The sequence below is a fragment of the Nomascus leucogenys genome, chromosome 13 (assembly GCF_006542625.1).
Source record: "Nomascus leucogenys isolate Asia chromosome 13, Asia_NLE_v1, whole genome shotgun sequence".
In the NCBI taxonomy this organism is placed as follows: domain Eukaryota; kingdom Metazoa; phylum Chordata; class Mammalia; order Primates; family Hylobatidae; genus Nomascus; species Nomascus leucogenys.
Genome location: NC_044393.1, coordinates 31,591,410 through 31,607,650, shown reverse-complemented (window position 1 = coordinate 31,607,650; position 16,241 = coordinate 31,591,410). Strand labels below are relative to the sequence as shown.

The 16,241-nt window shown below is 46.2% G+C and overlaps 1 protein-coding gene across 1 annotated transcript in view; it reads left to right on the top strand.

Moving 5' to 3' along the window:
* KIF3B (kinesin family member 3B) overlaps positions 1-7,780 on the top strand; it is a 56,852-nt gene extending 49,072 nt beyond the window's left edge. Inside the window, exons 7-9 of the mRNA XM_030826793.1 lie at positions 388-493; positions 2,944-3,122; positions 4,012-7,780. Of these exons, the coding sequence (XP_030682653.1) occupies positions 388-493; positions 2,944-3,122; positions 4,012-4,108 (382 nt within the window). The 3' untranslated portion in view covers positions 4,109-7,780. The remainder of the gene's footprint in view (positions 1-387; positions 494-2,943; positions 3,123-4,011) is intronic.
* The last annotated feature ends 8,461 nt before the right edge of the window (positions 7,781-16,241 follow it).

Genomic DNA, 16,241 nt, shown 5'->3' with positions numbered 1-16,241 from the left:
TGCTAGGTCACATGAGGGGCAATTCAGAGCTGTTATCTTTGTGTGTCATTCTGACCCACAGTGTTGAGAAGGATTCTCACACTAAGTCTGGGTGCTGCTGGAAAGATGGGAGACACCTGGCAGGGATGCAGAGGTGGGGGATGTTGACAGCTATGCTTTGTGAATGCTGTCTAAGAACTGAGTGATGATTAAAAATATCTTCTGGCTTAAAAGATGCATGATGCTCTGAATCAGAAAGCAACTCAAGCAGAAAACAGAAGTATTTCCCATCCCACTTACGTCAGCCTGCAGTCCAGGCAGTTACTTGCTTCAGGTTCTGTCAGAGTCTTCCGAGTGCTGGTTCCACAGGACTCCAGCCACGGCTTTAACACTGCAGTTCATTTCCAGGAACCAGCAGATGATGAAGCGGCCAGTCTCAGCCGTGGGATATAAGAGACCATTGAGCCAGCATGCAAGAATGTCCATGATGATTCGTCCAGAGGCCCGATACAGGGTGAGAAGATCCTTCTTGGGTTTTTCTCCTGTCTCTTTTGGAGTCTAGATTTGTGTAAGCCCTTAGATACTATTCCACTTGGAGTTCCTACCTTCTTTCCAGAGGTACTTGAAGACATTTATACCAATAACAATTATAACAAATAATAAATAAATAAGCCGAGCACAGTAGCTCACACCTGTAATCCCAGCGGTTTGAGAGTCCAAGGTGGGCAGATTGGTTGATTCCCAGGAGTTTGAGACCAGCCTGGGCAACGTGGTGAAACCCTAACTCTACTAAAAATAGAAAAATTAGCCAGGTGTGGTGGTGTGTGCCTGTAGTCCCAGCTACTTGGCAGGCTGAGGTGGGAGGATTACCTGAGCCCAGAAGGCAGAGGCTGCATTGAGCCAAGATCATGCCACAGCACTCTAGCCTGGGTGACAGAGTGAGACCGTTTCAAAAAATAAATAAATAAATATAATAAAAATAATAACTAATAGGCCGGACACAGTGGCTGATGCCTGTAATCCCAGCGCTTTGGGAGGCTGAGGTGGGTGGATCACCTGAGGTCAGGAGTTCGAGACCAGCCTGGCCAACGTGGTGAAACCCCATCTCTACTAAAAACACAAAAATTAGCCGGGTATGGTGGCAGGCACCTGTAATCCCAGCTACTCGGGAGGCTGAGGCAGGAGAATGGCGTGAACCCAGTGGGCGGAGCTTGCAGTGAGCCGAGATCACACCACTGCACTCCAGCCTGGGCGACAGGGCAAGACTCCGTCTCAAAAAAAAAAAAAAAAAAAACAAAAACTAAAAACACAAAAATTAGCCGGGTATGGTGGCAGGCACCTGTAATCCCAGCTACTCAGGAGGCTGAGGCAGGAGAATCGCTTGAACCCAGGAGGCAGGAGGCGGGGGTTGCAGTGAGCCAAGATCGTGCCACTGCATTCCAGCCGAGTCGCAGAGCGACACTCCGTCTCAAAAAAAAAAAAAAAAGTCAGTACTAGAGAAAGAGAGTACAAACATCCTGTCTGTCATGGCCAGTAAATATTAACAATGAGCTTCAAAATGGCTCTGTGGGAAGACTGGAGAGAACACAGATGTGTAGTGACAGGAGATGGACCTGTCGTAAAGAACTTCAGGCACTTTCATCTCACAAAATGTGTGTCAGTCATGTAGTCATTTAAAGGGACATCATTGAGGACTAGTTAATGACCCCAAAATAGAAAAATAGAAGCTCTGCCATGAGAGCCTCTACTTTTTAATTAAATTAATTAATTTATTTGTTTTGAGATGGAGTCTCGCTCTGTCACCCAGGCTGGAATGCAGTGGCGCGATCTCTGCTCACTGCAACCCCTGTCTCCTGGGTTCAAGCAATTCTGGTGCTTCAGCCTCCCTAGTAGCTGAGACTACAGGCACACGCCATGACACCCAGCTAATTTTTGTATTTTTAGTAGAGATGGGGTTTCACCATGTTGGCCAGGCTGGTCTTGAATGCCTGACCTCAGGTGATCCACCCACCTCGGCCTCCCAAAGTGCTGGGATTACAGGCATGTGCTAACACGCTCAGCTAATTTTTGTATTTTTAGTAGAGACGGGGTTTCACCATGTTGGCCAGGCTGCTCTGGAACTCCTGACCTCAGGTGATCCACCCACCTTAGCCTCCCAAAGTGCTGGGATTACAGGCGTGAACCACCGCACTGGCCTTTTCTTTTCTTTTTTTTTTTTTTCGAGGCAGGATCTCACTATGTCACCCAAGCTGGAGTGCTGTAGCACAGTCATAGCTCACTGTATCCTCAGACTCCTCGGCTCAAGTGAGGATGACCATGCCCAGCTGAGCACTTGCTGTGTGCTGGGCATTGTACTCAGCACTTGACTGCTTTCTCTAATTAAGTTTCCCCATCTTCTCTATGCAGTCAGTCCTGTTGCTTAAAGGTCAGGTAGTGGGGCAACTGGCTGAACTAGGATACACAACGTATTAAGTTATAGAGTAATTTATACCAGAAGTATATATATGATATAAAATTTGGTATAAAATATATTGAAATGTAAACTTTTTTCTCTGGTTGGTGGAAGCACACTCAATTTTTTTTTGTTTTTGCTCATCTGTATTTTATAACTATCAATAGGGAACTTGTATTATTTTTATAGTGAAAGATTTTCACTTGAAATATTTTTAAATGTTTCTGAGTCTCTCTTGGCAGCCAGAGCCAAACAGAAGATTACGGTTAGTTAGCTCTTTGGGTGCCATTCTTCCTGGCTTTGAGTTATTTAAAAGAAAGAAAGCAAAAGCAAAAAATTAGGTGGGGTTAGGCGTTGTAAAACAGCATCACTTCTTTTAGGCAGGCTCTTTCTTGATAGGCTCTGAATTAACAAGCAATTTGCACTTGTGTTCTTGGAGGGGCCCTCGATTGCTTGTGCTGCCTGTGTCCAGTTGGAAGCTAACCTAGCTGGTGGTGGCTGTGCTTCTGCAGGCAGAAAACATTGTGCTGTTAGAGCTGGACATGCCCAGCCGGACCACCAGAGACTATGAGGGTCCAGCCATTGCCCCCAAGGTCCAGGCTGCATTGGATGCGGCTCTGCAGGATGAAGATGAGATACAGGTGGATGCATCATCCTTTGAAAGCACTGCAAATAAGAAATCCAAGGCCAGGTGAGTGGCTTTGATGACGTGTGTTTAAACAGAACATGTTTGAACAAGGACAAACCAAAGCAAGAATGCTTGTTTATCATGGAATACTTTGCAGAACACACTAGAAAATGTTGCCATATTACTCCTATGTTTACTTATTTATTCTACAAATATTTATGGTTGAGACACTATGCCAGGTATACTGAATACCAGAATACCTAATGTCCCCAGTCCTTTACTATAAGGTGAATGTGTTCTAGTGAAATAGCAGTCAGTTCTTCAGTTCTCACGAGTGCTTTACAAACATTATCTTAATGATTTCCTGTAAAAACTTAGAAGGCAAATATTATAATCAGTCCCATTTTATAGACAAGAAAACTGAAACTTAGAGAATTTGAGAAAGTAGCCATCTCCAAGGAAACCCAGCAAGTAAGGGCCAAAGCGAGAATTCAGAAACAGGTCAATCCAGATCCACAACCCAGGCTCTGGGCCTCCATGCTAAGTTTACCTCACCCATTTGGTGCAAAAGTAGTAATTCTGTCTTATTACATTCTGGATTAAAAGTTGTAGGAAAACAATTGGGTGGAAAACCAAAATGGAAGAAATTCTACCTGCAAACTTAATTTTTTTTTATCAATCAGGAAAGGACAGTACAGTCAAGCTTTGGTTTTAAAGGAAGAACAATTGCTAAGCATCAGAGTCTCCTTCTCTCAGGTTCCACACCTCTGTTCTGAGGCCATTTTCGCCATGCCCAAAGGTTCAGGCTGTGCCAGTCTAGTGGTTTTACAGTTGAACTTATCGTCGTTTTCAGGCCATTGAAGAATGGCCTGAAATGAAATGTTAATGACATCTGATGTGTCAGGGACAGAGATGGGGACATGTAATATAAACATGTGTTTGACTTTTGCAGGCCTAAAAGTGGAAGGAAGTCGGGATCCTCCTCCTCTTCCTCAGGAACCCCTGCATCTCAGCTTTATCCACAGTCTCGGGGGCTGGTTCCAAAGTAAAGCCAGCTTCTCCTCTCCCAGGGCGGAAACAGCATTTGCCTTCTGAGAGAAGAGACTAGCAAAAAGCTGCAGAGAGGATTCGGCCCAAACTCAGAACCATTCCCCTGAGGAGAAGCGATGGCCTCTTTGCAGATCAACCAACTCAATCTGGTTGAACGTGCTGTTCCTAATCTGGCACTCAGCCCCTCTGGGAAACATCTTTTAATTAGCATCTCAGAAATGCATGGGTAAGGTAAAGTGCGATAGTCCAAGTGGAAAGCAAGAGAATGACCAGTGACCTTGCTTCCTTCCCCCTTGCCTTCTTCTCCCCCTTCCCCTGCCCTCCCTTTCTCTTCTCTCTCCTTTTCTAGCCTGTTCTTTACATGGGGCTCCCTTCTTGTTGAACAATAGGGCAGAATCAGGAGTCACCTTAGCAGGACCCCATCTTTGGAGCCTCGGGATAAAATGACAGTGAGGTTGAAAAGTGAAAACCCTAGAACTTGAATAGGTGCCTGTTCTTGTAGGGAGAAATGAGAAATCACATTTGGATCCAGGCCCCAGGTGGGCACCATCAGCAGTCTTGCTTCCATGCACCTCAGTAAGAAGTGGATCTGCCTTTGGGACCTGCTGAGTGAGGAAATCTCTTCCAATTTCTGCTTCTGAAGGATTCAATGTTGGGAGCAATAGAAATAACATTCCCTTTGCCTCCTCGGAGTGTTTAGGGAAATAGCTTCTTTAAAACCTCAAAACCATGACCATCCTGTCAAAGACCTAAGTCTGTAAGCTGGTGCCATATCCATACACCATGTCACTTTACTCTTCATTTGTCACCATCTTTTCCCATGCACGCGTACTCTGAACATCCTTGTGTGGGCCCATCTTCTGCCTCCAGAGCATGCTCTGCAGTGGGCCTGTTTTGTGGGAGAAAGGAGGCTAGTTTTGCCTTCTCTGATGGGACTGGAGTTGAGGGAAGAAGCTGTATTGTGGCACTTTTGAATTCCCCATTTTGTTCCATATTGGTATAGAGAGCAGAAGAGTAGCTAGGCAGATGCAGAGATGGAGACATGAGACTCAGTGCAGTGGGTAGGGAAGACGTAACAGATGGAAGCAAAGGAATCCTGCCTGCCTTCGGCAGAGAATTCACCGAATCCTAGAACTGTGGCTCCCTCCAGGCAGAGCCTGAGATGCTGGTGAAGAATAGCTGCGTGATTGAATAGGCTCAAAGGAGAGTTCAGAATTCCCATTTACATATTACTAGTTTGGTTTGTAAGTTTTAGTTCCTTGTATTATTGAGATTCAGAGCTTCATTTTATGTTGGTCATTAGGTGAATATTACTCATTTTCCCCCAAGAGAAGCTCATAAGTGTGTGTGGGTGTGAGAGCACAATGGTGCCTGTGTTCTGTGAATGTGTCCATGTGTGTCTGTAAGAGAGACAGAGACCAAGAACTTGCCCAATTTTAGAAATACACTAATGTGCAGTTGTTGCCTTTTGTCTGTATTAAAGGCCCATTGAATGACTAATCCAGGCTGGAAGCACTCCCATGTGGGTGTCTGAGTCCATGAGCCAAGCCTGAGGGGACAGTGAGTCTCCAGGTCTGCCACACTGGTGCACCTTGCTGGCACGGTGCCTCAGGAAGGTGGCGACTCAGGTGGGCCTTGAGTTAAATTTTAACTCAGCTGCTCAGTTCCCAGGGCACATTTCTGGATCAGAACCCATGGGAAACAGGAGGTACTAAGTGCAATGTCTTAGCATTCTGCAAAATGGAGATCTGTTGTCCAGCAGCTTATCTCCTTTTTAGTAACCCTTCTTTCTGAACCCAGGGCCCTTTTCAGCCTTCCCTCATCTTTTCTAGAGATCAAACTTTACTTCTTTCTTATTTACTAAGATTTTGCCTGTTTGAATAAGAACAAAACGCTAAGGTGGGTAGCCTAAGCTGGTTGTCTGCTGGTTACACATGTCTCTCACACCACATTTCCTCAAAGCTAATCTGAATTCTGTAGGCTAAAAATATTCATGTAGCAAATCTGAGAATTGAAAACTGTAGATAACCGGCCGGGTATGGTGACTCATGCCTGTAATCCTAGCACTTTGGGAGGCCGAGTTGGGTGGATCACCCGAGGTTAGGACTTCAAGACCAGCCTGGCCAACATGGTGAAACCCCATCTGTACTAAAAATACAAAAATTTGCCAGGTGTGGTGGTGCATGCCTCTAGTCCTAGCTACTCGGGAGGCTGAGGCACGAGAATCACTTGAACCTGGGAGGCGGAGGTTGCAGTGAGTCGAGATCACACCACTGCACTCCAGCCTGGGCGACAGAGTGAGACTCCGCCTCAAAAAAAAAAAAAAAGAAAAAGAAAACTGCATATAACCCTATATGTTAATACTGGTATCTCGAGGTGACTCTTCTGACGAAGGGTGGTTAAGTGACACATAGAACTTTTCTAAGAGAAGACAGACAAGTTGACAGGCATGCCTTGTACTCAGCTGTGTTCACGTGGTGGTCTGTGGAAACAAAAGAAGACTCATTTGGAAATGAAGCTGTCCCTTTCCAAGCAGTCTCTGGTGCTTTTCTTCTCTCAAAATGGATCCGATAAATATTTGAGTAGAGCAGATTGTAGAATGTCATGCTGCCCCCAGAAAGCTGCTGTTTTGGGTTCTGCATTGAGCCAAATATGTAGAGGACCTACCAAGCCCACTGAGGGACCAGGTTTTCATGTCTCTAAGTCATACCTAGAATGTTCTGAGCCATCTGAGGGCCTTCATGCCGGCAGCAGCTAGCAAAGCCAGAAAGCAAGTCTAACAGGATCTAAGATGACCATCAGGAGAAGGAGTTTGAGACTGTGTATGCAACCCCCAATAGACCCCCTTTTACTCTGATCTGGAGAATGTATCTGGCTTCATATTTTCAAGTCACATGTCTCTCAGACCCCTGGATTCAGAACCCAAGGTCACAAATCATAGGCATGAAGCACTTTCTTAAGACTGACCTAACGCTGGATTATTTCCCGTCTAATGCCTGCATGCTGCTTGAATTGCTCCACCCACACCTCCATGACCAAGGGCGCCAGAGTGCTGCAACTGGGGCGTGGGCCGCTCTCTGCTTTTCCTGTCTGACTCTGACAAGTCCTCCCTCACTGAATGTAGAATCGTTGCCAAGTTTCTGAGAAGTGTCGATTCCCTGTTAACGTGGATATCAGTTCTGCCTCACATTTCCCACTTGAGGTTGAGGCGTACTGGAGACAGCACCTCAGACCATCTGAACCCCATCAGTGGACGAAAATGGGGCTGTTAATATACTCTAAAAGCCATACTAAAAATGCTCTGAGGGAACTGGCTAAGAATAGTGGGCCTGGTGATTGTCTGTCACGCAAGGCTTTGTTTTGTACTGTTCAGAAATCTGTCACCTTTCTGCCTGCCCTTGTTTCCTGAATGAAATGCTTCTGGGGTTATTTATGAAAGGAGTGATCCTGGGGCAGGCAGGAGGCAGTGGGCTTTATGGCTCCTTGAAGTTATTACTGATCTTGACCTTCTCTTTGGCTACCTTTAGACAAAGAATACGCCAATCAATACTTGGGGCTCTAAGTTTTACAACTGATATTTATTTGTATCATCTCTTTGTCTAGGAATGTAAAAGTGATTCTAAACTAAGATGTGTAATAAAAATCAATCAGATTTATTGTACCTACAAAAAGGTGTCCTCATAAATGACTAAGGCTTTTGAAAATGACATGCCTGTGGCTGACACACTCCCATTTTCAATAAACATTTTAATTGGGTGGGAGTGGGAAAATGAAGATTGAGTTGGGATGCTGGCATTATTTAATATCGCAACAAGGGGCAGGGCGCGGTGGCTCACGCCTATAATCCCAGCACTTTGGGAAGCTGAGCCGGGTGGATCACTTCAGGTCAGGAGTTGGAGACCAGCCTGGCCAACATGGTGAAACCCTGTTTGTACTAAAAATACAAAAAATGAGTCAGGCGTGGTGGTGCACACCTGTCATCCCAGCAACTCGGGAGACTGAGGCAGGAGAATCGCTTGAGGCCGAGATTGCAGTAGGCCAAGATTGCACCACTGCACTTCAGCCTGGGCAATGGAGCGAGACTCTGTCTCAAAAATAAATAAGTAAATAAAAAATAAATAAATAATATAGCAACAAGGAAAAGGACATAAAATGAAGAAGGATAGAGTGACAAATAAGTGTTTTTCATGTTTTTCCATGGAGGTTCCTGAGACTGGCCTGGGCAACAGGCATGAAATTTCTTTCAACTTTTGTGTTTTGTTTTAAAAATTCTTTTAAATTTACTATTATACATCATACTTTAAAATATATGTGCCTTTTTTTTTTGAGACAGGGCATCACTCTGTTGCCCTGGCTGGAATGCAGTGGCGTGATCACGGTTCCTGCAGCCTCAGCCTCACAGGTTCAAGTGATCTTCCCACCTCAGCCAAGATTACAGGTGTGCACCACTATACCTGGCTAATTTTTTATTTTTGGTAGAAATGGGGTCTCTCTGTGTTGCCCAGGCTGGTCTGTGCCTTTTTTAACACAAAAGTATTTTATGTTGTTTGCCATCAGGAAAAGAAGATACAAAAAATGGGCCACACATTGTCTTTTGGATTTCCATGTTCGTAGGCCTGCTGGAGTGACCCTGGAGGGTTGTGCCCCTTAGTTGAGAAGTGGGACTGGGTGGAAGGAGCACAGACCCTGGACTCCAAGCTGGGTTTGAATTCTAGTATTGCCACCGCTTACTAGCCATATGACTAGGAGGAATTTAATTGACCTCTCTGAACTTTGGGGCCTTTGTCTGTAAAGTGGAGTGATTATCCCCACTTTGAAGGGCCATTTTGAGGATCGGCGATACATTTAAAGCAGCAAGTACAGTATGGGATAGGGCAAACATGAAAAAAATGTGGTTATTGCTGTGATAAGGCACTGTGTTTAGAAGATACCATGAACACTTTGTGTCCTGAGAAACTGGAAGTCAGTATCGGACATACCATCTTTAGAAAATCCTAAAGAAAAGCTGTTAACCGTTTAGTAATGTGTATTGAGTACCTACTATGTGTCAAGCTATTCTAGGCACTAGATACATAGACAACACCAGGAACCTGCCCACATGGAACTTGCACTTTAATGGGGATGGAGGATGGGTAAATGTTAAATTAACCAAATGCACACAAATATATGATTAGTGTCAAATGTCATGAAGTTATTTAATGGGTTTTTGTTTTTGTTTTTGAGACGAGGTCTCGCTGTGTCACCCAGGCTGAAGTACAGTGGCGTGATCATGGCTCACTGTAGCCTCGAACTCCTGGGCTCAAACGATCCTCCTGCCTCAGTCCCCCAAGTAACTGGGACCAAGGTGCGAACCACCACACCTGACTAATTTTTAAAAATTTTTTATAGAGATAGGATTTTGTCATTTTGCCCAGGATGGTCTTGAACTTATGGGCTCAAGTGATCCTCCTGCCTCAGCTTCCCAAACTGCTGGAATTATACGCGTGAGCCACCCTGTGTGGCCAATATAATAGAATATTATAAAAGGAGAGTGGAGACCTAATTTAGATGGGGTGGGTAAAGTAGGAAAGGGCTCTTTGAAGAAATGACAGTTACAGTGAGATCTAGAGGACAGGAGTTCGCTGAGCAAGGAGGAGGGAAGGGCATTTGTGAAGGGATAGGGGAACAGTGTTTGCGAGGGTTTTGCAGAACAGACTCAAATTTCACAAGAAGGTATCTGCAGTCCCTTTTTACCCTCACTAGAGGGTAGCATGGAGAACTGTAGAAAAGATTACAGTCTAGGACTTTAAAGATACCAACGAAAAATGTAAAGAGCACAAAGGGGACAGTGGCCTGTGCGACTCGGGCAAATGTTTCATAATTGTGTTTCTTCATAAGACGCTTTCAAACTATGTGTAATGTCTGTTTACTCCCCATCCTTCCAAAAAGAGTTAAGAAACAGCTTGGGCCGGGCGTGGTGGCTCACGCCTGTAATCCCAGCACTTTGGGAGGCCGAGATGGGCGGATCACGAGGTCAGGAGATCGAGACCATCTTGGCTAACATGGTGAAACCCCGTTTCTACTAAAAATACAAAAAATTAGCCAGGCATGTTGGTGGGCGCCTGTAGTCTCAGCTACTCGGGAGGCTGAGGCAGGAGAATGGCGTGAACCCAGGAGGCTGAGCTTGCAGTGAGCTGAGATCACGCCACTGCACTCCAACCTGGGGGACACAGCGAGACTCCGTCTCAAAAAAAAAAAAAAAACAGCTTGGCTTAGCCTCAATAATTACTAGTTTAGAATAGTTCAGACTCCATTACCCAGAAAGCAAGAGTTCAAAGTAGGATTTGAAGAACTGTGAGTGTGTTCTTGAAAATGACAGAATTTCCTGGGCACGGTGGCTCACGCCTGTACTCCCAGCACTTTGGGAGGCCGAGGTGGGCGGATCACCTGAGGTCAGGAGTTCGAGACCAGCCCGACCAAAATGGAGAATCCCCGTCTCTACTAAAAATACAACATTAGCCAGGCGTGGTGGAACATCCCTGTAATCCCAGCTACTCAGGAGGCTGAGGCAGGAGAATCGCTTGAACCCAGGAGGCAGAGGTTGCAGTGAGCCGAGATTGCTCCATTGCACTCCAGCCTGGGCAACAAGAGTGAAACTCCATCCATCCATCTTTAAAAAAAAAAAAAAAGAAAATGACAGAATTCTTGGTTGGGCCAGAGGCTAATTCATCAGGGGAAATACAGGACAGACCAGGGCACCTGGCAACTTGGAAATTCCTACAAACTCAGCTTTGTTTTTACTTTTGGATTTTTTAAATTTTAATCAACAAACTACTGAATTTTGGAAACTGTATTTTGAACTTCAAACTGATGATTTAAGTCTTGGGGGCTGTGATTTTGGCAGGCCCTCTTATATTAGAGTTACTATCTGATTGAAGCTTACCCTGAGATTCTGGTCTCCAAGGACCATTTGGTGGTCACATCTGCCAACTGGGTTGTCGGTGGCATTTGTCAAGGGCGTAACTGTAGCTCTTGCAGCTGCTCCTGTTTCATCCTCCATTTCTTTCACTAGTCTTGGGGTTAACCGGTCCCTGGGTGCTTCAGTTAGGCGTGCCAACTGGGGACTTGCTATTGGGGTGGAGGAATGGGCAGAGGGAGCGATGGCTCACTGCATATCTGGGGACGGTGTAGCCCATAGGCACTTGTTGAGTGCCCTCTATGCACCAGGTGCCTTGCCCTGCACTGGAGATAGGGAGCGGAGTAGATGTACCACGGCCCTTCTGAGGAGAGGGGAGACAGAAACACAAGGATGGCAATTCAGAGTACTTGCTGCATAGGAGGCCTGCCTCCTCTCCTCACACAGCCCTCCTAGTCCTCTGAGGCCGGAGCCACACAGGCCTCCATTTGGTTCCTGGGTTATGCCATGTGCTTTCCTGCCTGGCACCTTCACACCTTCACACGTGCCATATGCCTTCTGCCTGAAACATTTTCTCCTCATTCTTTGCTTGGCTAACTCCTACTCATCCATCAGGAACCAGTTGAATGTCACCTCCTCAGAGAAGCCTTCCCCAGCCATTCGTTGTGGTTTTCCCCATCTCCGCCTCCCAGGTTCAAGCAATTGTCCTGCCTCAGCCTCCCCAGTAGCTGGGACTATAGGCTGGTGCCACCATGCCCAGCTAATTTTTTATATTTTTAGTAGAGATGGGGTTTCACAGTGTTAACCAGGATGGTCTCGATCTCCTGACCTCATGATCTGCCTGCCTCAGCCTCCCAAATTACAGGCGTGAGCCACCGCGTCCGGCCACAAAAAAATTTTTTTAATTCGTCAGGCATAGTGGCATGAACCTGTAGTCCCAGCTACTCAGAAGGTTGAGGTTGGAGGCTCACTTGAGCCTAGGAGGTCAAGGGTGCAGTGAGTTACGATTGCACCACTGCACTCCAGCCTGGGTGACAGAGGAAGGAAGGACAAGCATGCCAGACAAAGGGGACAACATGAATAAATGCAAGGAGAGTTCCTGGTGGCGGGGGAATCTGATGTGCCTGGAGTGATGGAATGGGGATGGAAAACGGGGCTGGGAGGGTCTCAACTCCATGGCTCAAGTTAGAGGGAGAGCCCTTGGAGGCTTTTGTGTGTTTTAGAGACCAGGGGAGTGAAGCGCAGCCCTATTTACACACTCGAGTATTTTCTCCTTAAGCCAGCCTGGCATGCTATTATTTCTTTTTGAGATAACAGCAATTTCACTAAGTGTCTACTTCAAGTTTGCCTGCTGTTCACACAGCTTTCTGGGCTTAGTTGGCAAATTGCATTCTGCCAGGAGCTTTCCCTGGCACAGCTCACTACCCAAGGAATTCTAAGGAGCACTTGAGCTTGACTCCAAGGTCTTAGTTCCCTAGAAATGGGGCCTAGTCTTTTTTCAGGGCAGTGGGCTGGAAGGTGGCCCCTATTCTGCATTTGGCAGCAGAGAAATTAAACTTCTGCCATTGGTTTGGGGATTTGTTTTTCTGTTCAGTCAACAAAAGATTAAATAACCTATGCTGTTCAAGACTCTATGTCATGGGCTACAGCAGCCATGAACCCTGCCCTTCCAGAACTCTCAGTCTGGAGGAAATTCTGGCCATTCACAAATAAGTAAATTTAAGGTGAGCAGTGGCACAGATACAGCACAAAGGAGGCGTCACAGATTTCCATAAGGGGCTTTGTTAATGCAGTGATCACCCTCTGCTAGATTATTCCAGGGACAGTGAGGAGCCAGGACTTTGGCATCAGATTCATTTATTCATTCTTTGAGCATCTTAGTACTAGGCATTCTTCTAGATCCTAGGGATACAGAAGGCAGCTCCTGCCCTAAGGAATGTCACATCCTAATAGTGGAGGCAGATGGTTGTCAAAGGACAAACATGCTGTGTCTAATGGTGGTCAGAAGTGCTCTGAAGTAAAACCAGGCAGGTCAGAAAGTAAAGAGCCGGGGTGTGGCTGAGCTGGATTGGGAGGGCAGGGAAAGCATCTCTGGAGTGATGAGATGTACATTTGAGCAGAGCCCTGAGTGAAATCAGGGAGCAAGCTGTGTGTCTGGTACCTGGAGGCAGAATATTCTAGGAAATAAGAGTCAGAGTGTGGCTGGGCATGGTGGCTCACACCTGAAATCCCAGGACTTTGAGAGGCTGAGGCAGGCGGATCATCTGAGGTCAGGAGTTCGAGACCAGCCTGGCCAACATGGTGAAACCCTGTCTCTACTAAAAATACAACAATTAGCCGGGCATGGTGACATGCACCTGTAATCGCAGCTACTCAGGAGGCTGAGGCAGGAGAATTATTTGAACCTAGGAGGTGGAGGTTGCAGTGAGCTGAGATTGCGCCATTACACTCCAGCCTGGGCAACAGAGTAAGACTCCGTCTCAAAAAAAAAAAAAGAGTGCAAAGGAGGTGGGAGTGCATTTAGAGACAGGAAGGGGACAAGTGTGCTTAGTGGGCAGTAGGTTAGGAAGGTGGGCACAGGCCAAGTTGTAAGTGAATTTTATTTTTGAGCCATTGGACACTTCTGAGCAAAAGAGGGAAATGATCTGACAGGAATGCTCTCAAAGGATCCCTCTGGCTGCTTGGTGGAGACAAACTGTAGGGAGCAGAAGGGGAAGTGAGGAGACTGCTTGGAGTGGCAGGGGGCTTGGGGACGCGGGGATGGGGTGAGGGTGGTGCAGTGGGGCCGCAAAGGTAATGCAGATGAGAGAGGGCAGCTTGGACCAGGCGGTGGGGACAGAGAAGTGGGAACATGCCTTAGATTTATTTTGTCTGCTGATAATCAGAGATGAGAGGGGAGATAAAAAGAAGCAACAATAGTTCCAAGGTTTTTGATCTGAAACTTATTGAAATTCAACCTATGCCACTTGCTTCCATGTGTTTTTTTCCCTTTTCTTTTCTTTTCTTTTTTTTTTTTTTTTTGAGACGGAGTCTTGCTGTGTCACCCAGGCTGGAGTGCAGTGGCACGATCTTGGCTCACTGCAAGCTCCGCCTCCCGGGTTCACGCCATTCTCCTGCCTCAGCCTCCCAAATAGCTGGGACTACAGGCGCCCGCCACCACGCCTGGCTAATTTTTTTATTTTTAGTAGAGACAGGGTTTCACCGTGTTAGCCAGGATGGTCTCCATCTCCTGACGTCGTGATCCGCCAGCCTCGGCCTCCCAAAGTGCTGGGATTACAGGCTTGAGCCACCGTGCCCAGCTTTTTTTCCCTTTTCTTTCTTTCTTTTTTTTTTTTTGAGACAGAGTCTTGCTCTGTCACCCAGGCTGGAGTGCAGTGGCATAATCTTGGCTCACTGCAACCTCTGCCTCCCAGGTTCAAGCGATTCTCTGGCCTCAGCCTCCAGAGTAGCTGGGATTACAAGTGCCTGCCACCATGCCTAGCTAATTTTTGTATTTTTGGTAGAGGCAGGGTTTCACCATGTTGGCCAGGCTGGTCTCCAACTCTTGACTTCAGGTGATCCACCTGCCTTGGCCTCCCAAAGTGCTGGATTACAGGTGTGAGCCACAGCACTCAGCCACTATCATTAATTTTAAAACATTTTCAGGCTGGGCCCAGTGGCTCACTCCTGTAATCCTAGCACTTTGGGAGGCCGAGGCTGGTGGATCATTCGAGGTTAGGAGTTCAAGACCAGCCTGACCAACATGGTGAAACCCTGTCTCTACTAAAAATACAAAAAATTAGTTGGGCATGGTGGCACACACCTGTAATCTCAACTACTCGGGAGGCTGAGTCATGAGAATCGCTTGAACCTGGGAGGCGGGGATTGCAGTGAGCCAAGATTGTGCCACCGTACTCCAGCCTGGGCGACAGAGGGAGACTCTATCCCCAAAACAAAACAAAAAAACATTTTCATCACCCCAAGTATGCATTACCAGTCACTCCCCATTTTCTTTCAACTCTGTGGCCCTAGGCAACCTCTAATCCGCTTTCTGTGTCTTCTGTCTGCTCTTGGCTCTTTTTGAGTCTTATCTGTATTGCTATTTGCTCATCTATAACTTCACAGGGTAATTGTGAGGTTTTAAAAGGTAATGTGAAAACATGAGAGCTTGTCTAGCAGGCCAAACAAAGTAGCTGTGCCCTTCACTGCTGCCCTGACTCCTGGTTTGCCATCCAGAGCAGGACAGCTCTGACGATACATTACTGAGGCAGTGTGAGCTGTAGTGAAGAGTGTGGGTGCCAGACCCAGACGGCTGGATTGGGAATACTGAACTCACGATTTACTAGCTTTGCAATTCTGGCAATGTTTCTAGACCTCCTTGGGGCTTCAGATTCCTCAACTGTCAAAAATGAGTCATAGCAAGTACAGTCATGCATCCCTTAATGTCAGTATACTTTCTGATGAATGCATTATTTAGGCAATTTTGTCATTGTGTGAGCATCATAGAGTGTACTTACACAAATCTAGATGGTATATACATTTTATTTATATATTTTTTTCTTCTCTTTTTTTTCTTTTCTTGAGACAGGGTCTCACTCTGTCACCCAGGCTCAAGTGATCCTCCCATCTCAGCCGCCCCAGTAGCTGGGACCACAGGTATGCACCACCACACCCAGCTAAGTTTTTAATTTTTTGGTAAAGATGGGGGTCTCCCTGTGTTGCCCAGACTGGTCTTGAGCTCCTGGGCTCAAGCCATTCTCCTGTATTTTTTCATGTGGAAAATGGAATGTCCCAGCACCATTACTGAATATCACTCATCTCCTCTACTTGAGCTGCAATGTCAATATCAAGTGCCATATATCAGATTTCCATTTTTTCTTTCTTTCCTTTTTTTTTTTTTTTTTTTAAAAAAAGACAGGGTCTCACTCTGATGCCCAGAGGGGAGTGCAGTAGCAGAATTCTGAAACTCCTGGGCTCAAGCAATCCTCCCAGCTCAGCCTCCTGAGTAGCTAGGACTACAGGCTTGTGCCACTACCTCCGACTAATTTTTGTATTTTTTGTAGAGATGGGGGTCTCACTATGTTGCCCAGGCTGGTTTCAAACTCCTAGCCTCAAGTGAATCTCCCACCTTGGCCTTTTAAAGTGCTGAGATTACAGGCATGAGCCACTGTGCCTGGCCTTATGTTTCTGTATATGCTCCACCATAATCTTATGGGACCACTGTCTTATATGTGGTCCTTCGTTGACTGAAGCATTAT